Below are 27,571 nucleotides of genomic sequence, written 5' to 3' on the forward strand. Positions count from 1 at the left end.
GCGGACTCGGTGGGCCGAAGGGCCTGTTTCCGCACTGTATCTCTAAATCTAAAAATAAATAAAAATCTCATGGTTCGGTACGTCCCCGACTATATTATCTGACTATACAGTCTGAAGGGCTTCGACCCAAAACGTCGCCCATTCCTTCTCTCCTGAGATAGTGCCTGACCTGCTGAGTTACTCCAGCATTTTGTGAATAAATACCTTCGATTTGTACCAGCATCTGCAGTTATTTTCTTATACCATCGAACCTCCATTGTTGTATAGCAGAGACAATACTGACTGGTTGTTGGTTCAGTAACCCGAAGCCCGAGAGGAAAGGGAGCAGCAGAAAGTGGTAGACAATGCCTGGCTCATGATATGTACTGACATCTCACCACCACAGGAGCCGCTACCTAAAGAGCCAGTTGATTCCATCAAAGGCCTACACCACCTTGGCCATGCTCCATCTCACCATTACCATCAGGAAAAAGATCCAGGAATCAGAGAAATATGACCTCAAGCTTCACAACAGCTTCAGGCTGTTGAGCGGTGCACAACACCAACTACCTCAGCAATTATGATCTCTGATGAACTTTGTTTTGGTTACATCGAAGAAAGACACAAAATGCTGGAGTAACTCAGCGGGTCAGGCAGCATTTCGGGAGAAAAGGAATAGGTGCCATTTTGTGTCGAGACCCTTCTTCAGACTATGTGCTTGGGTTTTGCACTATCACAGTCCGGTTACCTGGTATTACTGATTATTAATTTATTGTGCGACTGATTGTTTGTGTATTCAAAACTCCGCTGCCCGTCTACTCACCCACTCCCCGATCCGTGACCATATCACCCCCGTCCTTTACAAACTCCACTGGCTCCCCATCCCCCAGAGAATCCAATACAAAATCCTCCTCATGACCTACAAAGCCCTCCATAACCTGGCCCCATCCTACCTGACTGACCTCCTCCACAGGCACACTCCCACCTGCACCCTCCGCTCTGCTGCTGCCAATCTCCTGTCCACCCCCATCCGGACCAAACTCAGATCCTGGGGGGACAGGGCTTTCTCCATCGCTGCTCCCACCCTATGGAACTCACTACCCCAAACCGTCAGAGACTCCTCCTCACTCACCACATTCAAAACATCACTGAAGTCTCACCTCTTCAGCACTGCCTTCAACCACTGAAGGTCACCTCACCTTCTGTCTCCTTTCTCTGTTCGTTTACTTATTTATCTATTTATTCACTTCTCTATGTTCTAGAAATCCCTGTAAAGCGTCTTTGAGTGTTTGAAAAGCGCTATATAAATGTAATGCATTATTATTATTATTATTATTATTATTATTGTGTTAATAGGACTGTAATGCTACAACATTGTTTGGTTGCCGGTACATGACTATTTAGCTTTCTCTCCCCCCCTCCCCCGCTCTGACACAGGAGGTCATTTTCCCATAGGGTCTAAGCCAGATTTCAGAGCATTCACATCAGTCCATTCCTTCTCTCCCCACCATTATCTCCCTGCAACCATACATCATCTTGTCCTGATTGCCCTGTTACCTGCCTACACTAGTAGTAACTCACGGGAGTAGATCTCCACGTGCCTGGATGAGTGCAGCTCCAACAACTCTCAAGAGACTCACATCCAGTCCACTTAATTAGCATCCCCTCGACCATCCAACACAGTCATTCCATGCACTGTGGATGTCGAAGGCATCCTCTGCAAAATGCTCTGCGATTATGTGCCTTCTGCACTCTACACCATCCTCAGCCTCCCACCTGCCGCCCACCACTCCCAAATCCCGTGACATCTCCTTCCAAGAAGCACAAGGGTTCAGGCACCTGGGAAGATCAGCGCATGCAGTTTCCTCTTCTCCCCCCTCTCCCATCAGGCAACAGTCACAGAAATGTAAAAATGCACACCTCCAGATTCAGGGACAATTTCTTCCCAGCTGTAATCAGGCAACTGAATGATCCCATCAGCAACTAGAATGCGGTCCTGAGCTACTATCTACCTCATTGGAGACTCTGGGACTATCTTTAATAAGGCTTTACTGGACTCTATCTTGCACTAAATGTTATTCCCTTTATCATGTATCTGCACACTGTGGCTGGCTCGTTTGTAATCATGTATAGTCTTTCCACTGACTGGTTACCGCGCAACAAAAGCTTTTCACTGCGCACAGTACAGGTGGCAATAAATTAAACTAAATGAACTTACACCATCCTGATCGTGAAACAACGCCGGTCGTTCAAAGGTGCCGTGTCTAAATCCTGTACGTTCCTACCCCCCTCTGCCAGAAGGTCTGTAGCAGTTTAAGGTAAGTCAACACCACTCTCTGGGCTATCGGAGAAGTGATTTTATTAAATTGGTGAGTACTAGAAATGGTAACCACAAAGTAATGACACAGAACATGTGGCTGTAATGATCATAACCTATTATTGTTTTCTGTCAGTGCTCTGCAGACTGTGAGTTCTAGTGTCCAAGCATGTATACATTTGAACAAGGATGTGTAAAAAGGTTGTGACCAATACCCTGCTCCTTTAGTTTTAGTTTTGGTTTTAGAGACATAGTGTGGATACAGGCCCTTTGTTCACGCCGACCAACAATCACCTGTACATTCGTTCTATCCTACACACTAGGGACAATTTACACAAGCTAGGTAAACTACAAACCTGCACAACTTTGGAGTGTGGGAGAAAACCGGAGCATCTGAAGAAAACCCACGCAGTCACAGGGAGAAGGTACAAACTCAACCCCAGTCAGGATTTCACCCGGGTCCCTGGCACTGCAGCTCAAACGCACTGTGCCACCCTGTCCTCTGTAGGCTGAGTCTTTGCTTTCTTAACTTAAGCAATCAATAGAGAAATCACTGATAACGTGAACTTCAACGTGTCAGATACCATTCCCCCACTGTGAAAACGGAAACATTTATCACTAGATGAATGGAGTGTAAATGAGTTTTTAAAACAGCCTACTAACGCATAATAAATGCTGAACTGGCATGCACTCGGTGGGCTGAAAGATCTTCTTCCATACTGTAAGGAAATAGATCAACAACCTCTCTGGGACAGAGAAACTAATTTTATGAGCAAGATCTATTATCCTCAAAACGATTGTTTTAAAATTCTGTTTTTTTTAAGAACATGGTATTCCAAATCAATCCAAGTTGTACAACCCATTCTTTATTTCACTTCCTGAAAGATTTAAAAAAGCTTTCAACATTCTTGATTTGCAATCTGAGTGATTACTCAGCCAACTTCGAGCCATCATTGTTGTTGTCTAAAGCTGGAAATGAGACATCTATACCACAGCTACTGAAAGCTTTGTATTCTGGTATCTTACAGGTCTTTGGCACCAATCCGGAAACCCAACCCATTAAACTACAGGAGTTGAAATGAGTCCTTTATGACACACAGCTAGAAATTCTCAATTGGTCTACATCTAAAAACTAAAACTCTCGTTTGTTTGTTGGTTTGTTCCTGAACTACAGCTAAAACGGTACACGACAGTGCAACAATTCTAGGCCCACATTACTCACCGTTGTCCTTTTGGTTTTAATGGAAGAAGTTTCATTGAAATCGGAGTTATATTTTTAGTTATTCACATTTTAAAGTTTAAATCTATCTCCTAGGGAGGGAGGGGGGAGGGAGTGGGGGAGGGAGTGGAGGAGGGACGATATGTGGGGTTGAGGGGGATAGAGTGGAGGGCAGGGGAAGGGGGAAAGGGAGGGGAGGGGTGCTGGAGGGAGGGGGGAGGGGACGGGAGGGGGGGAAGAGGGAGGGGAGAGGGGATGGGGTAGGAGAGGGTGCTGCACCAGTGCAGGAGAGGTTTGGGCCCAACGGATCCACTTCGTCTAGTGAAAATAAAGATGTCGACAGAGTTGTAGGGATAAAGATACTGAAACTATTTTTACAAACCCATGGAGAAAATATTAATATTTCTGGCTGAATGGATCCAAATGAAATGAATGATCCTCATACAGATTTTGGTAATCTTTCGTTGATTTTTATTCCTCAATTTTTGTCAATAACAGTCAGCAAGAGATGTTAGCACACACCCCATATTGCATGTATAGAATAATGTACTAAGGTCTGACCTTAGTCCACCCATCTGCCAACCCTCCCCCCTCCCTTCACCTGCATCCACCTATCACTTGTCAGACATTGTCCCACCCCCCCTTCTCTTCCAACTTTCTTCCTTCTATTGAAATCAGTCTGAAGAAGGGCCCCAACCCGAAACGTCACCTGTCCACGCTCTCCAGAGATGCTGCCTGACCGGCTGAGTTATTCCAGCATTTGTGGGGGGTTTTTTGTAAACCAGGATCTTTGGTTCCTTACATCTACAATGTACCACCTTCTACAGATGTACCACCTGTATGAGAAGAAACACCGCTTCTCATGAGATATGGCTAATTGTAATTCAAAAGGACCCTAAGAATTGAGCCAGCTTTCTAGTGAGTTAAATCAATTCCCAGACAGAGCTCCAACAATGACCTTGTTTTCACCTCGCCCACATCTTACTATGGCCTGTTTCCTTCATCTTCGTTACTTTTTTTTCTATCTCTCATTCATTTGTTCTATATATCTCTATAATCATCATCCATATCTCTCGTTTCCCTTTCCCCTGACTCTCAGTCTGAAGAAGGGTCACGACCTGAAACGTCACCTATTCCTTTTCTCCAGAGATGCTGTCTGACCCGCTGAGTTACTCTGGCTCTTTACATCTATCTTCACTTACAAGCTTTCCGTGTCTGATTCAAATAACAAATGAACAAGGTTCAAATAACACTGTCTCTGTATGCTGGCTCTTCCACTATAGAGACCAGCAATCAATTTTTGGTTTATATGAGCTCCAGAACGTCCCTCTGTGCCAACCCAATTCCAAAGATAAACCGCATCTTAACTGATTGTTTTCCTTTTTGGAGTGAACCAAGATGATATTTTAATTCAACACCTTGTTAGCATTTTCATAGATTTGATACTTGGCGATTCTTTCCACGTGTTTCCAACATTTCCCCCAAATAACCGTTGGGCTCTTGATATCTGAAAGAATGCAGGAAAGATGACTGGACGCATATTGTGCTTTTGATCAATTCCATTTGATCACCTCAAAAATATAGAAATAACAAAGGTAAAAAGCCCTGGAGGAGCGAGGCGTAATCTTGCATTACACGCATCATTATATTTCCACCTTTATCTTTGAGTGTATAAATGGTGCCCAGATGGTGATATAGCTGTAACTGCCCTCTATGATTTTTGAGGTAAAAGAGAAGTTAAAAGTTTCCCATGGTTCTTATTCCTGGTATTATTGCTTGTTAAACGGTTCCACGTTTGACAGTTAGATGAGAACTGCTTGAGGCTTAGTCAGTATGTCTTCTGAGCTCAATTAGCCTGCTAACAATTATCGCTGAGGCCCTCAGGTAAAGAGTAGTCAATTGGGCAACGTGTTGTAGAGCTGGAGGTGCCGACGGTACTGCACTGCATCAAGAAAGACACCGAGGGAATACTGCATCTGTTCAAGGGTTAAACCTCCTAACTTCCATTGGATTGTTCTTCAATGGCTATTTCGCAGCAGAACCACAGAGAATGGCAATAACATGTCAGAAGCTAAGAGTTCAAAGACAACTCTCCTGGAACCAGGGAAGAAAATCTTGATTACAGTGGCCGTTATGATGCCTTGGTGTGCAATGGGTTGTTTAGCTACATTCATTTTAGAACTCTGTAAATTGCTTGTTGGAAGCATAAATCTAACTTCATAAAATATCCACCCTCAAAGCAAAAACATCAATTTCTTAATATTTGCAGTAGTCTAAACAATAAGAAAAAAGTTGATATAAAATCTTTAACAAGGCACATTCAAACTGCTCTGTCCAGAGAACAACACTGGTTGCTTATACAACACAAGCTACTTTAAAAAGTCCAAAACACAAGAAACTCCATTACAGAAACCGTAAACTTTTCTGCGAAATAGAAAGACTTTAAAAGGTCAAGTTGCCTCTTAGCAAAAGGAAGGGCTATCTAGTTAAATGCTGCTGGAAAATTGAGGGAGCGTAACATGAAACCAAAAAGGGAAGAAGCAAAGGTTAATTGCAAATCATAGTTATGGAGCACGGAAACAGGCCCTTCGGCCCAACCCGTCCATGCCCACAAAGATGCCCCCTCTAAGCTAGTCCCATTTGCCTGCATTTGGTGCAAATCCCTCTCAAACTTTATGATCCAATTTAATTTTTGATTTAACTCTTACTTCACCAGGCTGACCTAGCAATCATGCTGCTAATTGGTAATCTCCAGATCTGGACAATCATAGACACTAATGGCCCCATAGCAGAAGCTTCCACATCACAGGGCTGGAAACTGGAAGTGTCCTGAGCTAATTCTGTTGTACAAGTGATGGTTCCCACTGATTGTCGCCGGAAGCTTGCGCCCTTTTCAGGACGGACAATGACAGTGATGTAACATTTGAAACATGGATGATGAACACGAAAGAAGATAGACACTAATCATATTAAAACTCAATAACCCGACACATCTGTTTTCACACAATTCCACTTTCCTAAGACATGATCATATCCAGCCCTCAAAACAGATTTTGCGTGAAAAAGTGCTGATTGGAAATAAAAGTCAAACATTAAACCATGAATGCCACATGATTTGGTTGAACCAGTAACAAAACGTCATCCCCCAAAAATCCATGGGATTGTAGGTAGAATTTGAGGGAAATTAATGGCAACGGATAACAAGTACAATTAGTGGAGGATTTTGGTTGCTCTATGAACTGGCAGAGACTCGATGGTTTCAACATCAAGTGGAAAAATGGAAAGTCACGAACAAGAACATCAAATCAGGGAGATACAACACAATTTGTCTTATTTTACCAAGATAAGGCATCAGTAGCCTTTCGTTAGATAGTTGAGGCCATGCAGACAGACGTTTAGACCTTTTAATTTCAGAAAATCTGAGTACGAGATTATTAAACGTCTTTGGCAGCTGAGGAAGTGCAAAGGTAAATTGGTGATAGCATGAATCTTCACCTGTCTGTGATATGGTCCCACTTAGATCGGTTATACCCGACTCAATCCTCTGCAGATGTTTCTTGTCTTCCTTGCTGGATGCTAGAAGAGGCAAAATATATCTCTGGAATAAAACAAAAACAGGTAAAAAGATTAACATTAGAATTATTGCAAGTATATAACAGGAATGGGACATGCTATTTAAACAATCTAGTACATTACTTTTTCTTTTTTCTCACAAATTCAGGGGAAGACACGGTTGCACTGGAGAGTGTGCAGGCACAGGAGGTTCACCAGGATGAAGCCTTGGATGCAGGGTTTCATTTATGAGGAGAGAATCGATAGGCTGGGAACAGAAGGGACTGCAGATGTTGGAATATTAAAACACACAGTGCTGGAGTTACTCAGCGGGTCAGGCAGCATCTGTGGAAGGACTGGATAGGTGACATCTCAGGTTGGCACCCGTCTTCAGAGAGAAGAAGGTTCCCGATCTGAAAAGTTGCTACCCAACTGATTCCACAGATGCGGCACGGTAGCGCAGCGGTAGAGTTGCTGCTTTACAGCGAATGCAGCGCCGGAGACTCAGGTTCGATCCTGACTACGGGTGCTGTACTGTAAGGAGTTTGTACGTTCTCCCCGTGACCTGCGTGGGTTTTCTCCGAGATCTTCGGTTTCCTCCCACACTCCAAAGACGTACAGGTATGTAGGTTAATTGGCTGGGTAAATGTAAAAATTGTCCCTAGTGGGTGTAGGATAGTGTTAATGTACGGGGATCGCTGGGCGGCACGGACTTGGTGGGCCGAAAAGGCCTGTTTCCGGCTGTATATATATGATATGATATGATATGCTGACTGATTCACTGAGTTGGACAGGGGGGTTGTTTGGAGTGGTGCAGGCTGACCGGGATCTTGACCAAGATATACACAATTATAAGGGGCATAGACAGGGTAGTTAGGAAGAAAGCAGATGTTTCTAAAAGCTGAAGACACAGGTGCCTTAGAGGGATCTGAGGAAGAATTTCTTGTTTTTATCCAGAAGATGGCAAGAATCAAGAGCACACTTCCTGAAAGGAACTCTCAAAACATTTGAGTATCGCGACAAGCAGCTGAACCACAAAGGCATCGGAGGCTATAGGCCCAGTCTTTAACAGTCAGCATCAGTGAAAGGGCCTGTATGATGTCTTCATTTCAGTTATCATATCTCAATTAGGACATAACATGAGAGGGGAAAAATTGGGCACAAACTGTAATAATATATTCCTTTATTCGTCCCACACCGGGGAAATTAACATGGCAAAATTCCAAATTTAAACAGAAAGCTACAAACGTTCTCTCGAATCCACAATGAGTTGTCTCTCCATCTCAGTACAATTAATTTTATGCTTCCAATTTGACATTTCTACTAGAGCAGTGGAAGATATAAGTTGTGCAAGAGAGCATGGAGAGGGGTCATTTGAACTGGTCCAGCAAGGCTTTACAAGCTCATTCTATGCTGCACACCACTACAGCATTAACCTGCAACTCCAGTGTTAGAAATGAGTGCCTGTCACAATGAATTAGACATTCCATCTAACAGACTGGAACTAAACAATCCTTTAAACATTAAAATAAAATGATACATTTCATAAAAGGATTAAATGCCTCACTTTTGATATCTTCATGCAAAAATGTAAGATCAAGTAACGCAATGATGATGAATTTAAATTATTTGAAGATGCAGGGCAAATGCCCAGATGCTGTATTCAGATGGGTTTAACAGATGAGAGGGTTCAAGTTCAGGTTTATTATTGTCACATACACTGAGGTGCAGTGGAAAACTTTGTTTTGCATGCTATCCAAGATAATTGTGTACACTTATAGGCTTGTATACACTGGAATTTAGAAGGATGAGAGGGGATCTTATCGAAACGTATAAGATTATTAAGGGGTTGGACACGTTAGAGGCAGGAAACATGTTCCCAATGTTGGGGGAGTCCAGAACAAGGGGCCACAGTTTAAGAATAAGGGGTAGGCCATTTAGAACTGAGATGAGGAAAAACTTTTTCAGTCAGAGAGTTGTGAATCTGTGGAATTCTCCGCCTCAGAAGGCAGTGGAGGCAAATTCTCTGAATGCATTCAAGAGAGAGCTAGATAGAGCTCTTAAGGATAGCGGAGTCAGGGGGTATGGGGAGAAGGCAGGAACGGGGTACTGATTGAGAATGATCAGCCATGATCACATTGAATGGCGGTGCTGGCTCGAAGGGCTGAATGGCCTCCTCCTGCACCTATTGTCTATTGTCTATGATCAGATAATACTATACAATACATTCAAATCAAACTAAAGTACAATAAATAGAGCAAAGTGCAAGGTTCAAAGTTCAGAATATAGTTCTCTGCATTATAGTGCATCATTTTCATAGACAAAGACCAATGTCCACAATGGGCTTGAGGTGAATCGGTCATTACTCTTGCTTATGGAAGGACCATTCAGAAGCCCGATAACAGAAGGGGAGATGCTGATCCTGAATCTGGCGGGGCATGCTTTCAAGCTTCTGTACCTTCTGCTGGATGAGAGCAGGGAGAAGAAGGAATCAACGCGATGGGACAAGTCTTTGATCATGTTGGCTGCTTTTCGGAGGTAGCGTGAAGTGTAGATGGAGTCAATGGTGGGGAGTCTGGTCTGTGTGATGGACTGGGCTACATCTACAAACCCTCTGAAACTTCTTGCGGTCTTGGGCAGAGTTGTTCCCAAACCAAGCTGTGATACAACCTGACATGCTTTCTATGATGCATCTAAGTCTTGCACCAAGTCAGCTTGCTAAGTGAAAGGCAGGAGATTCATCTGACGAAGAGGATGTGAACCCGAAAAGACGAAAGCTTGGATCTGAGCGCAACAACAATTAATATTTTATTTCTCCATTTGTAAGAGTCATTGAAGACATGGTGAAGTTCCACAATCTGCTAAGGATGTACAAACGTTGGTTTGCCTTCTTGGCAGTCGCATCAAATTGTTTGGTTCAATGTGGTTAGGAGAGGTTGAGAGGGTGAGAGGGAGAGAGGGATAGAGGGTGAGAGAGGGAGACATAGAGAGGGAGAGAGCGAGGGAGAGGAGAGGAGAATAGAGAGCGAGAGAAATTAGAGAAAGAAAGAGATCGTTAGAGAGGAAGAGAGAGGGAGAGGGGAATAGAGGAAGAGAGGAAGAGGGAGGGGAAGAGAGATGGAATTGTAAGAGAAATACAAGAAAAATAGACATAAGCAGTGATCATTTGAAACATGAGAGAATGTTTATTACACATCTGCCATGGACAACATTTATCCCTGCATCACTGACACAAATTACCTGGTCATTGCACACCTGAAATTATTTTAATCTTGGATTACAGAACAATCTATTACGCACTTTTCTCAGGGGAAAGTTGAATTGCATCTTTAACTATAGCTAGCATTTCTGTGAATGTATTTCTGAAAGTGATATCACTGGACAGAGTTACGATGCAGACCCCTTTGCAACACTGTTGACCCTGTGAAGTTCTTGCCTTCACACTCCACTTTCCATCCTAACCTAAGCTTCGAGCTGACAAATTTCAAAGCAGCTTAACAATTACTCCAAATTCAGAGACACTTTGCCTCAGGCAATGAAAGCTGAGGACTCTTCCAACCCTTTTTCACGTTCACTGCTGCTAAGCATCCGTGGCTGCCTCAAAAATGGGGAGCATTTTGCTGTAGCTTTCAAAAATAAATAAACATTAAATGACATTGGTGTGGGAGGATATAGCAAACATGACCACTAATTTATAGATTCAATGGAAGAATGACGGAGTTAGTGAGCTGGATCCCTAAAATGCCAGAACAAATTCCAGAAAACCATTCAGTAAAGATGGAATGTGACTACACAATCACTATAAATCACTGAGCTTGGTAATAGATTTTCTTTATATGCACCGATGCTATTTTATTATCAAACAGTGCATCCCCTATTCACCATGTGTTACACCACAGGGACATCCTATGGTCTGCATCTTATGTGTCACTGTTCATGCTTTGAACTGTCAGAATCAAGGAGTTACAAGCACATTACAGTTTACAGAATTTTCTGAACAATTAGAATTAGGATAAACCTTTGGGGCCAGACAGGAACGGAGCTCAAAAACAGACAGGCCAATACAACATCAACCCAATATTTATGCCGTGAGAAACGAGCTGGTCTTATTTTGCTAATGCAAAGACCGCAACAACACCAAATTATTTTTGTGAGGTCTTTATCGTTCCGTGAAATGTTGAAAATTGCCAATCCATTCTGTGACTATTATAGCAGATAGTCTTACAATTTACCTATAATATTTTAAGGTGGCCATTCACAATTTTACAGAGCATATAATCTCGCAAAATGTCCCAAAGCACTTTGTAGGAATATTACCAAATAGACCTCGACAACAAACCACATAATGAGATACCTGTGATGATGTAGGATTCAGGGCTATAGGAGGCAAGCAAACATAGAGGTTTATGGAGAGAGTTCTGGAGCTTTAAGCCTCAATAACTAAAGCCACAGCCAACAATGCTGGAGTGCTGAAAACTGGGATTAGAAGAATCACGGTGCGTAGATCCTGGAGGGTTAGAAAACGTAATTCAGCTGAGAAGGGCACGGGTCGTGAATAAATTTGAAATCAGGTATGACGATTTTAAGAACGGATGTTGCTTAACTGGGGTCTACAATAGATCAGCAGGAGGATGAAGAGGAACAGGACCTTCAAAGTTGGGTTCACGTGTACCTCCTCTAACCTCACCTACTGCATCCAGCGTTCCCAATGTGGGCTCCTGTACATCTGGACTCGGCGACTGTTTCGCTGAACGCTAGTGCTCAGTCCCCCGTGGCCTACAGGATCTGCCAGTTGCCAACCATTTCAACTCTCTTTCCCATTCCCACACTGACTTTTCTATCCTGGGTGTCCTCTATTGCCAGAGTGAGGCCAGTCGCAAATTGGAGGAACAGCACCTCATATTTTGCTCGGGTAGCTTACAACCCAGTCGTATGAACATAAAATGTTCTCATTTTAAGTAACTTAATCTCATACTCCCCCTCCCTTCCCCTCTCCCTCCTTGCTCCCTTCCTTCTCCCGGGTCGTTTTACCACAGTTCCACAGTTCTCCACATTGTTTCTCTTGAGATCACACTGTCCCGAGCCAACAATGGACCTACCAGGCACCGTCCTGCCTGAGGTCATTTGTGGCCGTCCCTGATTGATCCTGGTCTTTTCTCTCTTCCAGCGCTTCACCCCCCAACCTTCAGTCTGAAGAAGGGTCCCATCCTCCAAAAAAAAAAAAAAAAAAAAAAGATATGAGGCTGCTTTGGCAAGTAATGTAAAAGTAAACCCCAAGGGGTTCTACAGATATGTCAATAGCAAAAGGATAGTGAGGGATAAAATTGGTCCATTAGAGAGTCAGAGTGGACAGCTATGTGCTGAGCCGGAAGAAATGGGGGAGATATTAAACAATTTCTTTTCTTCGGTATTTACCGAGGAGAAGGATATTGAATTATGTGAGGTAAGCGAAACAAGTAGAGTAGTGATGGAAATTAGGAGGATTAAAGAAGAGGAGGTACGGACACTTTTGAAGAATATAAAAGTGGATAAGTCTCCAGGTCCTGATAGGATATTCCCTAGGACATTGAGGGAAGTTAGTGCAGAAATAGCAGGGGCTATGACGGAAATATTTCAAACGTCATTAGAAACAGGGATGGTGCCGGAAGATTGGCGCATTGCGCATGTTGTGCCTTTGTTTAAAAAAGGTTCTAAAAGTAAACCTAGCAATTATAGACCTATTAGTTTGACGTCTGTGGTGGGAAAATTAATGGAAAAGATACTTAGGGACAATATATATAATTATTTGGATAATCAAGGCCTGATTAGAAACAGTCAACATGGATTTGTGCCTGGAAGGTCATGTTTGACTAATCTTCTTGAATTTTTTGAAGAGGTTACCAGGGAAATTGATAAGGGCAAGGCTGTGGATGTTGTCTATATGGACTTCAGTAAGGCATTTGACAAGGTTCCACATGGAAGGTTGATTAAGAAGGTTAAATCGTTGGGTATTAATAGTGAGGTTGCAAGATGGATTCAACAATGGCTGAATGGGAGATACCAGAGGGTAACGGTTGACAATTGTATGTCAGGTTGGAGGCCAGTGTCTAGTGGAGTGCCCCAAGGATCTGTGTTGGGTCCACTGTTGTTTGTCATTTACATTAATGATCTGGATGATGGTGTGGCAAATTGGATTAGTAAATATGCAGATGATACTAAGATAGGTGGAGTAGTTGATAGTGAGGTAGATTTTCAAAGTCTACAGAGAGACTTGGGCCTTTTGGAAGGGTGGGCTGAAAGATGGCAGATGGAGTTTAATGCTGATAAGTGTGAGGTGCTGCATTTTGGTAGGACAAATCAAAATAGGACGTACAGGGTAAATGGTAGGGAATTGAGGAATGCAGTGGAACAGAGGGATCTGGGAATAACTGTGCATTGTTCCCTGAAGGTGGAATCTCATGTGGATAGGGTGGTGAAGAAGGCGTTTGGTATGCTTGCCTTTATAAATCAGAGCATCGAGTATAGAAGTTGGGATGTAATGTTGAAATTGTACAGGGCATTGGTGAGGCCAAATCTGGAGTATGGTGTGCAGTTCTGGTCGCCAAATTATAGGAAGGATGTCGACAAAATGGAGAGGGTACAGAGGAGATTTACTAGAATGTTGCCTGGGTTTCAGCACTTAGGCTACAGAGAGAGGTTGAACAGGTTGGGTCTTTATTCTTTGGAGCGTAGAAGGTTGAGGGGGGACTTGATAGAGGTTTTTAAAATTTTGAGAGGGACGGACAGAGTTGACGTGGGTAGGCTTTTCCCTTTGAGAGTGGGGAAGATTCCAACAAGGGGACATAGCTTCAGAATTGAGGGACAAAGGTTTAGGGGTAACATGAGGGGGAACTTCTTTACTCAGAGGGTTGTGGCTGTATGGAATGGGCTTCCGGTGGAAGTGGTGGAGGCTGGCTCGATTTTATTATTTAAGAGTAAATTGGATAGGTATATGGATAGGAGGGGATTGGAGGGTTATGGTCTGAGTGCAGGTAGATGAGACTAGGTCAGGGAGAATGGTCGGCGTGGACTGGTAGGGCCGGACAGGCCTGTTTCCATGCTGTAGTTGTTATATGTTATATATGTTATATCCCGAAACATCGCCCATCCTTTTTCTCCAGGAACGCTGCCTGACCCGCTGAGTTACTCCAGCACTTTGTGTCTATCAGAGTTTGGACATGGGTATCTGTATCTACAATGGCCTCAAGTTTATGGCAGTGTTAAGATGGGAGACTGGACAGGAGTGGATTGTCTAGATACAACACATACTGCCAGAAGCAGTTGAGCAGAGTAAGAGACAAAATTGAACAAGATTAGAGGTGAAAATAGGTAGTGTTACATCAGTCATTAAGAAAACAGTTGTTTCATAATTTAGATGATCAGTTTCACAACATCATTGATATTCTTCTCACATTTCTACTGCTACATCATTACACTGCACTAAACATCACATCCTTTAGAGGAAATAATACCCAACTATTTTGTAGATGGTACTTCACATATTGCCTGGCCAGCAAGTGTAACCACATCTTTGCCTGTGCCATCTTTGGTACTCTTATTTCAAAAGCCTCTTGACATGACTTGAGGTGATATCTTAGACAGTGAAGATGGTTATCAAAAATTGCAGCAGGATCGTGATCAGATGAGCTGAAGAATGGCTAATGGAGTTTAATCCAGATAAGTGAGAGGTGTTCCATTTTGGAAAGTCAAACCAAGGTATGGTAGGGCCCTGGGGAGTGTTGTAGATCAGAGGGATATGGGTACAGATACATAGTTCCCCGAAAGTGATGTCACATGTAGATCGACTGGTAAAGAAGGCTTTTGGTACATTGACCTTCATCAGTCAGGGTACTGAGCTTGCGTTCGATCTGCCAAGGCCTGCTGGATCTCCAGGTTGCTAACCATTTTAACTCCCCTTCCCATGCCATTACTGACCTTTCTGTTCTGGGCCTTCTGCATTGCAAGAACGAGAACACACGGAAATTGGAAGAACAGCATCTCATATTCCTCTAGGGTAGCTTACAAGCTAACAATATGAACAGTGAATTTTAGATAACTAACACAGACAAACCCTCCCCTTCTCCCTTCACCTTTTACCCCCTCTCTTCCCCTTGTCCCACTTAGATTTCATCCATTTCTCCCCTTCCCCTATAGTTCCTTCCTCTGGCTTCAAAATTCACGCATCTTCTACCCTTATCTCACACTTTATATTCTTTTAATCTCTGGTCTTTGTCCAACTATCTACCAATTAACCCCCCCCCCCCCCCCCCCCATTTCACCTGTACCCACCTATCACTTGCCAGACTTAGTCCTGCCCCTATCCGTCTTCAAACTCTCCATCTCACCCCGCCACCGCAATCGGTCTCAAAAAAGGTCCTGACCTGAAACGTCACGCATCCATGTTCTCCAGAGATGCTGACTAACCTGCTGGGTTACTCCAGCAGATTGTGTTTTTATTAAGTATAGACGTTGTGACATTACAGTCGTAGAGTATGTTGGTATGGCCACATTTGGAAGACAGTATTCAGTTTTAGGCACTGGATATAGGAAAGGTGCCATTTAGCTGGAAAGAGTGCAGATAACAATTACGAGGATGTTGCCAGGGTTCGAGAGGCTATGCTATAGAGAAAGGATGTGCAGGCTAGGACTTTATTCCTTGGAACGCAAAATGCTGAAGGGTAATCTTACATAGGTCATGAGGGGAATAGATTAGGATGAACGTACAGTCTTTTATCCCGGGTAGGGTAATCAAGAACCGGAGGACATTGGTTTAAGATGAGAGGGGAAAGATTTAATAGGAACCTGAGGGGCAACCTTTTCACTCAAGGGTGGTGGGTGTATGGAACGAGCTGCCAGAGGAGGTAGTTGAGGCAGGTACAATAACAGCATTTAAAAGACACTTGAACAGAACATGGATAGGAAAGATTTAGAGGCACATGGGCCAAATGTAGGCAAATGGGACCAGTTGAAAAGGGACAACTTGGTTGGCGTGGACTAGTTGAGCCGAAGGGCCTGTTTCCGTGCTGTTTGGCTGTTCTTGCTAGAGCTCCCCTTTTCTTCCATATTAGAAATTTATACCAAAAACTAACCAGAACGCGCCCCGACAGGCCCGCCTTGCCCCACAGGCCTCCCAGGGGACGGTGGTGAAGCCGGGCAGCGAGGCCTTTCTGGGCCGAAGGAGCCTCAGCGGTGGCGGCGATGGGAGCCTCGGCGGCGGCGTCAGGGGGAGACTCGGCGGCAGCGGGGCCTCGGCGGGAACGGGAGCCTTGGTGGTGATGGGGCCTCACGGTCCATGAGCGTGAGGGGGGAGAGGAAGACAGTGGGGACCAGGCATGGGGGGGACCGCCATGAGGGACGGTAGAAGAACAAAGGGGAACCCGGTGTGGGGGAGGGGGGGCACTCTAGTTTAGAATCTTATGCCCAGGGGATAAGTCTGTGTTTGTTTGTTTGTTTGTTCATTTCTTCCGGTGAAGGCGCTGTGCACACGCGGCAGCCAGCCAACAGTCGCTTGTCTTTTTCTTTTTGTTTTCACTTTCAATTTCAGGTTTTTGTGTACTTTGTGAGTTGTGACTGTCGGCCCCTCCGGGGATGAATAAGGTTTTATCGTATCGTATCGTATCATAATCGCCGTTGATCTAGCCAACATCACTTAATTTATGCAGCTTTCCTTCCTGGAAAATTGGCTTTCACCCAACATCTTGATTTTTTAATTTGTAATTTGAGCAAAGTGTTCATTAACCTTTGAGGTTGATCAACACATGGTACAAAACAAAGAGCCGAATCGCTATTTTTTCCACTTGCAGGTATTGCATTTGAAGTCCACTCAAGTGGTGAAATGCTGCCATTTCCTTTGGTGAAGTGATTGTGCACAATATCACTAAGGGCCGTGAACCGGTCATAAATTTGTAAACTGGTCAGCGATAAGTCTTCATAAATTCCAAATGACTCAGCAAGGTGAGAAGAATGACAGGGCACATTGTTCTCTTTGGTTTTTTACTAACACTGAGGGCAGAGGCGAGAGAGGTGGATCAACTCTAGTACATTCCTAATTCTGATCGAGAAATGTTAAACAGAGAGGTGAATTGCTTATAGTGAAAAAATAATCTAAAAAGTGGAATAATCCCAACATTGATTGTTGATTTTGCCCTTTGCTTTAAACATTGCTGAACAATATAGTCGTAGTCATACAGCATAGATGCAAGCCATTTGACCCAACCCATCCATATCGATGTCAGGTTTTATTGTTGAGATAGTCCCATCTTCCTGAGTTTGGCCCGTATCCTGCCAAACATTTCCTATCCAAGCAGCTCAAAGTAGCTTTTAAATTATCTGATGGTACTGAACTATTTTCTCTCTTCCTTGCTTTCCTTTTCTATGCAGAAAGGCATCAAAAGCCTTTTTCAATTTCCTTCCCTTGTATATATTTCTACTCTGAAGGAAAGGGCTGCTTCCCTTCTTGTTTATTTCGCCTCCACATTCAATTCACGAGAGGCAACAGGTTAACTTCATGTCATGTGGAAGGTTGCTCCAGGCAATATGCCCAAGCTCTTTGGTGAAGGCAGGGAGGCGGTTGTGCAGTAGAAAGCAGAAAAGCAGAAAAAAAGAAAAAGGTGCCTCGGTGGCCACGATGAATTTGATTTCCGCTGAATGAGTGGAAAGATCACGGGGCAAAGAAGAGCTGGACAAATTAGGTTGCCAGGAGAGAATGTGGAACAAAAGAGCAGCAGAGAAACATACTGAAGGGCACAGCTGAGGGGCAGGTGCTCCATATAATTAGAACTTGTTCAGTAAACCATTGCTGCTTTGCACCATGTACCCTAACCACTTAAGGGCATTAGTAATAGAAATCAAATACTTTACTTAATGTCTGCTAAATCTCCCCCGTCATTTCTCTTGGGATTTTAAATCCATTTACACACTTTAAGTATTTTTACATGGCTGTTTATACAGCGAGTGCATAACTCAAGCAGAGTAAAACACGATGCCCCCAAAGGTACCCATGTCAAGGCGATCTCATCTTTTTATGGACCTGAAGGTTGAACAAGATCAGTGCCATGGGTTATGCAAACAGTGACGTGAATCAAGCTCAAGATCTTACCTGAAGCAACAAGTTCAGGTACATGGCTCTCCATCATAGCATGGAATGCTCCAAGACGGCATTTTGATCAGAAACATAAGTCTGAATTCTTTCAAGTGCAACGCCAAACACTGGAAAGTGTAATATTGCGGCTCATATAGATTCTATTTTTACTCAATTTGAAATCCAGTCTACCAGATCAAATGAAGCAGATCATCAAAGTAGAAGTATCTATCACAAACTATGAAGGGTAGAGTTTGCTTTCTGTATCTTGTTTCAGTGCGGAAATGTGCAAAACAGAACTTCTTTATTATGTAATATAAGGCTGATTACGACTTTAGTTGCAATAAAACATTTTGAACTCGGGTTAAATAACTGTTAACTCAGCTTAATTAATTAGCCGACAACGGGGAAGTAGTGAGTTCAAAACTGAGATAATGTATTAAAACCTAGTTTTCGTTTAGATGTAATTAGACCCTCAGAACCATTCATTGTTATTTGTGGCAATAACCTTCATTGTTTTCCTCTTGGGTTTAAAGTACACAGTGCTTAAAAAGGAATAAGGCAATTAAATTTTCCAGCCATGAACAGAGAAGGCATGGAATTACAGGTTTCACTACCCCTCTGATCTCACAAACGCTTGCCCCACCACAACTTCCATTTATAGAGTGCCTTCAGCACAGCAAAATGTTCTAAGACGATTCACAGGAGCATTTTTAAATAAGGGACCAGGAATAGTCATTAGGCCCCTTGCGCTAATTGAGATAATCGATGGTCTACGATCAAAATCCACACAACCCCATGCCCTACAATATCTTTGGCTAACAAAAATCTGTCGGTCACAATTTTAGAATCACATGTTGCCATTTGCCAAAGTTTCCAAATTTCAACCACCTGATATGCATTTCCAACTTCACGCCCAAAAGACTGAGCTCCAATTTAAGACAATGCTGACTGGCGCTACAAGAGTTGTCCATCTATCTACCTGACCCGTTAACCTTAACACCTTGAAACCTTCAATCAAATCAAAGTTCTTGGAAATTCAGCCCTTCTATTATCTCTACTTATAATTTAACCCATGGTGATCAACTATCATGCTGATAAATCCAAGATTAACTCCTTCCAATAATAATGTGGATCCTTCTTGGGTGTGATATCATATCCCTCTAAACCTTTCCTATTCATGTACCTGTCCAAGTGTCTTTTAAATGCCATTATAGTAACTGCTTCAACTACCTCCTCTGGCAGCTCGCTCCATATACCCACCACTCTGTGAGTGAAAAACTGCATAGAGAGGTTGGGGATGAGAATTGAGGGGGTGAGATTGTGAAGGTAGGAAAGGTAGTCAGGGGCAGGTAAAGGCAGCGAGGATTGTCTATTAGTGAGCTAGGACTATAGGAAAGTGGTCGACCTGGAGTTAAATTGCCTGTGGAGATTGACAATTGGATTGATATTTGGGATTGCCTGTCAAGGTTAGCATGAACTGTCAGAGGACTGATTGGGTGAGGTGCGATGCATGTAAAAGATCTGGGCAAGTACAGACCATAAAGTGAACGACCATTAAGACAGCTTCTCAGCGTCTAAATGCAGATCACTTTAGAGTCATAGAGTGACACAGTGTGGAAACAGGCCCTTCGGCCCAACTCGCCCGCACCGCCTACAATGTCCCAGCTACACGAGTCCCACCTGCCTGTGCTTGGTCCATATCCCTCCAAACCTGTCCTATCCATGTACCTGTCTGACTGTTTCTTAAACGACGGGATAGTCCCAGCCTCAACTTCCTCCTCTGGCAGCTTGTTCCATACACCCACCACCTTTTGTGTGAAAAGGTTACCCCTCGGATTCCTATTAAATCTTTTCCTCTTCACCTTGAACTTATGTCCTCTGGTCCTCGATTCCCCTACTCTGGGCAAAAGACTCTGTGCATCTACCCGATCTATTCCTCTCATGATCTTATACACCTCTATAAGATCACCCCTTATCCTCCTGCGCTCCATGGAATAGAGACCCAGCATACTCAACCTCTCCCTATAACTCACACCCTTTAGTCCTGGCAACATCCTCGTAAATCTTTTCGGACCCCCTTCAAGCTTGACAATCTCTTTCCTATAACATGGTGCCCAGAACTGAACACAATATTCTAAACGCGGTCTCACCAACGTCTTATACAAATGCAACATGACCAGACTGTGTCAGAGAAAGCCTGCTCCTGCACGAGTGATTGGCCCACAGACAGCACAGGCCAAGCACACACCATTACACAAAATTCAAGGACCTCCACCATGTATTACAATTGCAAGCCAATGGACACCATTGTGCTGTCTGGGGGGGGGGGGGGGGGGTCCTCGATGCATTAGCGCATTAGAAGCACATTTGCGGCAGTGGTAGAGTTGCTGCCTTACACGCCAGAGACCCGGGATTGACCCCGACAAAGGGTGCTGTCCGTACAGAGTTTGTACGTTCTCCCTGTGACCCCGTGCGTTTTCTCCGGGTGTTCCGGTTTCCTCACACACTCCAAAGACGTACAGGTTTGTAGGTAAATTGGGCTCTGTAAATTGTACGTTATCCCTAGTTTGTAGGTTAGTTTACGGGATGATCGCTGGTCAACACGGACTTGGTAGGCCAAAGGACCTGCTTCCATGCTCGATCTCTAAAGCTCTCAAGAACCCGAACAAAAACTGTAGGTATTGTACAATTTACATGCTTCTTGATTTTCAGTTTTTTCTCGTTTTGGTGGGAGCCAAAGTGTATTATGTATTCTCTGGAGAACAGGCCTGATCTCGAGAGATGCTGACTGACCGGTTGACTTACTCCAGCACTCTGTGGGTTTTTTTTGTTGTAAATCAGCATCTGCAGTTCTTTGGATCTGTATTATATAACGCTGGGGGCTCGGAACAACTATTTTAGGCAAGGATTCCCAAAGGTGAGTGTAAATCTAGGCAGGGTTTTGGAAGCGTCTCAATTCTGATTTTCACTTACATTTGATTGATCATTGTGTGTGGAAAGTAGCTTTATCCTCTCCCAACTCTCCACATCTGCTCTATTCTCTTAATGTCCAAGTGGAGACCTCACACCTGTCTGCGTTGAAATACTGTGGATGATGGTAGCCACATGATTTTTCAGTATTTATTTCTTCAGAGAAAAGCACCAACTTATTTGGCAGTCACTGGACGCCTTCCCGACCCACGGGATCACTGAAAAGTGATATAGCAACAGACGCATGCTGTTTTGATGTTTATTTCTGTTTCACATGCAATTAGTTAAAAATAAATCTACACAGAATTGCATTGAGTGAAGGGAATATAACAAAGCCATACTGTCACGCAACAGGTGTATGGAATATAAAAGTAATGATTTATAGGGAGCCAAAGTTGCAGGATTTTATGTCTCGTACTCCAAAAACACCAATCAGCAAGCATTGCCTTACATCTGCAATGATTTTTCATAAATCCTTCTTAATTTTCCCCCCAAAGTAGAGTTACGGAAGACTAAAATCAGATAAAAAGTAGACACACAGAGATAGAATTGAAACTTTTCAAAATGTGGAGTTAATATAAAATTCTGCAATTACTGAATAACAGTAAAGCCAATGGACTCAGACCCACAGTTTCTTGTCTTTGTACACGGCCCTGCTGACAAGCAAGTAGCTTCTTTCGACATTCCAATTGTCTCATCTATGATGCCTTCAGCAAAATCTAAGCCAGGCATTCTTCAATACCTGCAAGGTCATTATAACTGATGATTTAAGAGCCTTTCAGGTCCTGATAATTTGCTATCATTTCTTACAAAGAACGTTGACTATGTTTCTTTTCCCACAGATGCTGCCTGACCTGTTGAGTATTTCCAGCAGCCTCCATTTTTATTTAATGCTACTTTGACTCTGAAACAAACCCCGTACGAGGTGGAGAGATATACCCTGAACCAACATCTCAAAACGGGGGAAGAGAAACTAATGAATGCAGCGGCAGACATGCAGCGACATGACCGAGGGGGGCCTAAGAAAGGGCTTGAGAAACTGGGTGCAGGGAAGATACATTCACTAGCTAAGGAATCTGGGACAGATGCAGAGTTTCAAAATCAAGTGCAACAAATAATCTGCTGGAGGAATTCGCATTCAATAACTTGTTGCTCCAGCCTGTAGCCTTTTGCCTCTTCAAAATAAGGTGTTGGGAATTTGGGACTGGAAGGGGGAGAAATGTCTTCACTCAAAGGGTGATGAACTTTTAATATTCCCTACCCCAGAGAGCTGTGAGGCCTCTGTTATCGAGTTCTTTCAACACAAAGATCAGCGGATTTCTGAATGTCACAGAAACCAAAGAATATGTGGATGGTGCCTGGCAATGGTGCTGAGGTAAAAGATCAAACGTGATCTCAATGAACAGCAGTGCAGGTGTGATGAACTCTTGTCCTGTTTCTTGTGCTGTGATTTGTTTAATCCCAAACTAGATGTGCAGCAATGCTTTTAATGCCCAGAACAAAGTCCAGGCAAACAGCTGTGCAGCCAAAAACATGGTGGTACATATACATTATCTTGGACGTCCATTTACGAAGCAGCAGGATCGCACAGATCAAAAGGAAAAAATGCGTTTATGTAGCGTCTTTCACTTCTCATTCAGAACATCCCAAAGCTGTGCGGCCAATCGAATTATTTTTTAAAGTGCAATTACTGTTTGGACTTTAAGGAAATACAAAGACAATTTCTGTGCAGCACACGAGCACAAACAGTAATTTGATAATGACATGGTATTGTTCTTTAGCAATGTTTGGTTAACAGATAAATATAGTCCAGGACATTGGCAATAGCAATAAAAGTAATTTGTCAGGCTGTGTTATTTGAGGGAGAAATCCAGGCCAGTTTATTGGGGGTTGTTCAATTCCTCTCCAATTCACGCTATGGGACTCTTCATGTTTGCATGAAAGTCATCGGGCTGGGCTTTCCCACCTTTTTCCAGTACTAATGCTGGGATTTATTCTTGTTTCTCCACAGAAATCCTGGTTCTCAATGCCGGTGAGGGTGGATACCAACAGTGGCATCGTCCACCTGGTGCCTCGGCTGCCAGTTGCCCCATGATGGAGTTTGATGCAGCAGTGCTAACATCTGCAAGCTTCTTGCCTCTCAGACTGGGAAGTCAGCCAACCTGAGAAGCACACCAATTCCCTTTCAAATGAATGGGAGAAATCAACTGCTGGCACCATAGTAGGTGCAGCCTTTTAAACTAACCAAATTAAGTTAAAAAAAAACATGTTTTCACTGTGTGTCTGTCTTAATAATTAAGGTTCCTAAAAATAGTACTTTTACCCATATTTCTAAAGTTTGATAGATGCCAAATGTTTTGGCAAAATGTTTTTCTCCACTCAGGGGGTGGCACGAACTGCCAGAGGAGGTGGTTGAGGCAGGGGCGAACGATAACGACATTTAAAACCCACGTAGACGGGTACATGGATAGGAGAGGTTAAGAGGGATATGGACCAAATGCAGGCAAATGGAATGAAAACCCCCCCACAAAATGCTGGAGTAATTCAGCGGGTTAGGCAACATCTCTGGAGAAAATCTATATACTAAAACTCTTGTTTGTTTGATCCCGAACTACAGCCAAAATGGTACATGATAGCATGACAATTTTAGGCCCACCTTACTCACCTTCGTCCCCTTGGTGCTAATGGAAGTAGTTTCATTGAAATCGGTGTTATTTTTTTAAAGTTATTCACATTTTAAAGTTTAAATCTATCTCCTAGGGAGGGAGGGGGTGGAGGGAGGGAGGGGGGAGGATAAGGGGGGTTGAGGGGGATGGTGTGGGGGGGAGGTGGGAGGGAGGGGGGAGGGGGGGAGGGGAGGAGTATTTAAATACTTGGGAGTCCGCATCACAGAGGATCTGACATGGGCAACGCACATTGCCGCACTGGTGGGTAAGGCAAAGCAGCGCCTTTACCACCTTAGACAGCTGAGGAAATTCAGAGTGTCTCTGAGGATCCATCACTTTCATTTCACTGCACATCGTGTATGTGTATGTGACAAATAAACTTGACTTGACTTGGGGGGAGGAGGGGGGAAGGGTGAGGGGAGAGGGGAGGAAGGAGGGGAAAGGGGGAGGGGAGGAGGGGGGAGGAAGGGAGGGGGAAGGAAGGAGGGGGAAGGGGGAGAGGGGAGGGGGATGAGGGGATTGGGGGAGGAGAGGATGCTGCACCAATGCAGGAGAGGTTTGGGCCCAACGGGTCCACTTGGTCTAGTAGATAATAAAAATAAATAAATAGAAAATTAAAAAAATTCAGGTCAGAACTAGCTTAGATGGGGGATCTTAGATGGGTTGGCATGGATGAGTTGGGCCGAAGGGCCTGATTCTGTGCTGTATGATTCTACGATTCTTTGTGATTGTCCATGAGTGCTGAAGATGTTCACAAATATTTAAGGGGACCGACTCCTTTGACAGTCCACGAGGCTGGACGCAGAGCCTCATCAGCACATGAAGCCAGTCTGTGAGTGTAACAGGCCATCTGTACCAGGGCACCCTCCGTAGCGCACTTCACCACATCCAAGTGCTGGGAACAAGGCACTCGGAAGACCACTGCACCCAGCATTACTTTGGCAGTAATCAGAGTCCCGGGACAGGTGTCCGGCAATCTCAGGTCGACAGAAGTTCTGCCCCCTTGATGGGTAGGCGGAATCTTAGCCATAAAGTATTACTCCTTAAGTATTATATATAGATGCTTGAAGTCGTAAGTTAATAAATAGAAAGATAAAAGCTAAAGCAGCTATGAATAAGAAATAGCTGTCAGGAGATCACACAGCATCTGTTGAGAGAATTACAGATACTGTTAGAAGGAAAGATTACAAATTAATTTTTGAGTATTTGTCATATGTTCAATATTCAAGGAATTCCTTCTTGGAATAGTGACATAACAGTGTTTTGATGCCAATCTTATTTCCCAATCTCAAAATAAAAACAAATCACTGGAAGAACATCCCCCAAGTGCTTCAGAGTTATTTGCATGCCTCATTTTTCCAATATTTCAACCTTACATAGTTTAACATGAAAGAACACAAATGGAATTGGGAATTAAACACTTTCAGGCAAGATCAACATTTAGTGATTTACTTTCCTTTTTACTTCAATTAAAATTACTCAATGGCAAAGTGTTCTCAATAGAACAACAGGTCCTTTTTTAGTTTAGTTAAGAGATACAGCACGGAAACAGGCCCTTCGGCCCACCGGGTCCGCGCCGACCAGCGATCCCCACACACTAACACTATCCTACACACACTAGGGACAATTTACAATTATACCCAGCCAATTAGCCGAAAAACCTGCATGTCTTTGGAGTGTGGGAGGAAACTGGAGATCCCGGGAAAAAACCCACGCAAGTCACGGGGAGAACATACAAAGTCCGTACAGACAACACCCGTAGTCAGGATCGAACCCGGATCTCTGGCATTGTAAGGCAGCAACTCTACCACCGTGCCACTAATCATAATTTTTTTTTTAAAATGTCATTGCCATTCATATATTTAAAGATCATTGTAGCTATTTTGCGAAACATTTGGCTTCATAAAACAAGTATTGTGTTTTAGTTCCCGTAGTTGATTTTGCTCACAGAATTGGAATCATACAATGACAACCTTGTGACATTAAGTGTGGTTACTAAGCGGCAGTTTACAACTAATATGACAACTGAAGCAACCAACGTCAAAAAGGAAAAGTGAAATCCAATTTAGCTGAAGTTTAATTTGCTGCACATTTGATCCACTTAATGACATCTCCACACAGGTGCAAAAGCTAAAAAACATCTTACCTCCGCTTATTTAAAAACGAGCTGCATGCAAACACCTTGTATGAATTACAAAATACTGAATAGCTCTTCTGAACTTCATTAGTAGGCTGGTGCAGGCTTTATTTGACATCTTCAAGTCAAGTGCATTGTCATTTTCACAAGGACGGTGAGTTACAGACACAATGATATTCTTGCCTGCAGCAGCATCAGACACATCGACTCGGTCAGACACACAAAAACATAACTAATGTATAAACGACACAAAATTCTGCAAGATTGTTGGAACACAGTTCCATGGTAGTGTAAGAGACGGTCGGCAGTGTTTCATTATCGAGGTAGGATTTGGGGTTGTGCAGGTTGGTTCAAGAATGTGATAGTTGTAGGAAAGCAGCCGTTCCTGAACCTGGTGGTGTGGGACGTCAGGCTTCTGTACCTCCTGCCCGATGGTGGCAGCGAGAAGGAGCACGGCCCGGATGGTGGGGATCCTTGATGACAGATGTGGCCTCCTTGTGGTGCTGCCTCACGTAGAGGTTTTCGATGGTGAGGAGGGCTTTGCCCATGATCGACCGGGCCGAGTCCACCACTCTCTGCAGCCCCCTGCATTGCTGCACATTGGCATTGCCATACCAGGCCATGAAGCAACCACCCACAATACTCTCCACAGCACATCTGTAGAAGCTTCTGAGAGAATTCTGTGACTTGCTGAATCTCTTTAAACTTCTGAGCAAGTAGAGACGCTGGCATGCCTTCTTCATGATTACATCTATAGTGCTGGGCCATCAGAGATGTTAACACCAAGGAATTTGAAACGTCTAATACTGTCCACTGCCAACCCACTAATAAAGACTGATGTGCCGTCTGAAGATGTCCCTTTTCTGAAATCAACGATTAGTTCTTTGGTCTTGTTGATGTTAAGCGAGAGGTTGTTGCTGGCGCACTTATCAATCAGGTGTTCTACCTCTTTCCTGTAAGCTGTTCATTCCAGGATGTGGGATCTGGCAGAAATAATATTACTCTCAATGCCATATTATTCTTGAGTAACAGGAGTGAACGAACTCCGGCTGTCTTCCTGGGGAAGGCACTCATGTTGCACTATTAGATAGAATACCAGGATTTTGGCTAGCACCATTGAAAGAACAGCCATATTTTCAGCTCAGGATGACGTGTGATTTGCAGGTGTACTTGAAGTGAGTGATGTTCTCATCTGCCTCTTGCCCTGCTCCTTCCAGCTGGTGGAGGCTGAGAGTTTGGGAGTTGACATCAAAGGGGTCATGGCAAGCTACACTTGCTTCCAAGATGGCACTGGAGCATGGCGACCCTTTGCATGCACTTCCCAACGAAGGATCTACTACCAGCCGATACAATCACTCTACTCTTTTAAAACCCTTTTCTCTCTCTCGCACACGAGTTTGAGATGATTGTATTTATGCATGGTACATCAAGTTTAGTTTAGTTTATTGTCTCGTGTACGACAGTACAGTGAAAAGTGTGAACCAGTCAGAGGAAACCATATACAGGATTACAATCGAGCCATTCACAGTGTACAGATACACGATAAAGGGAATAAGGTTCAGTGCAAGATTTTATGGTATCATCACCAAACCCACCGTAGGACCATTCAACTGGGAAATTCTCAGGTCCA

The 27,571-nt window shown here is 43.6% G+C and overlaps 1 protein-coding gene across 1 annotated transcript in view; it reads right to left on the reverse strand.

The window, feature by feature from the left end:
• The window catches only part of pex14 (peroxisomal biogenesis factor 14), a 247,389-nt gene that overhangs the window by 43,427 nt on the left and 176,391 nt on the right, over positions 1 to 27,571 (reverse strand). The window contains exon 6 of the mRNA XM_078425303.1: positions 7,011 to 7,113. Coding sequence (XP_078281429.1) covers positions 7,011 to 7,113 — 103 coding nt within the window. The remainder of the gene's footprint in view (positions 1 to 7,010; positions 7,114 to 27,571) is intronic.

This window comes from Rhinoraja longicauda, chromosome 30, assembly GCF_053455715.1.
Source record: "Rhinoraja longicauda isolate Sanriku21f chromosome 30, sRhiLon1.1, whole genome shotgun sequence".
Lineage (NCBI taxonomy): Eukaryota > Metazoa > Chordata > Chondrichthyes > Rajiformes > Arhynchobatidae > Rhinoraja > Rhinoraja longicauda.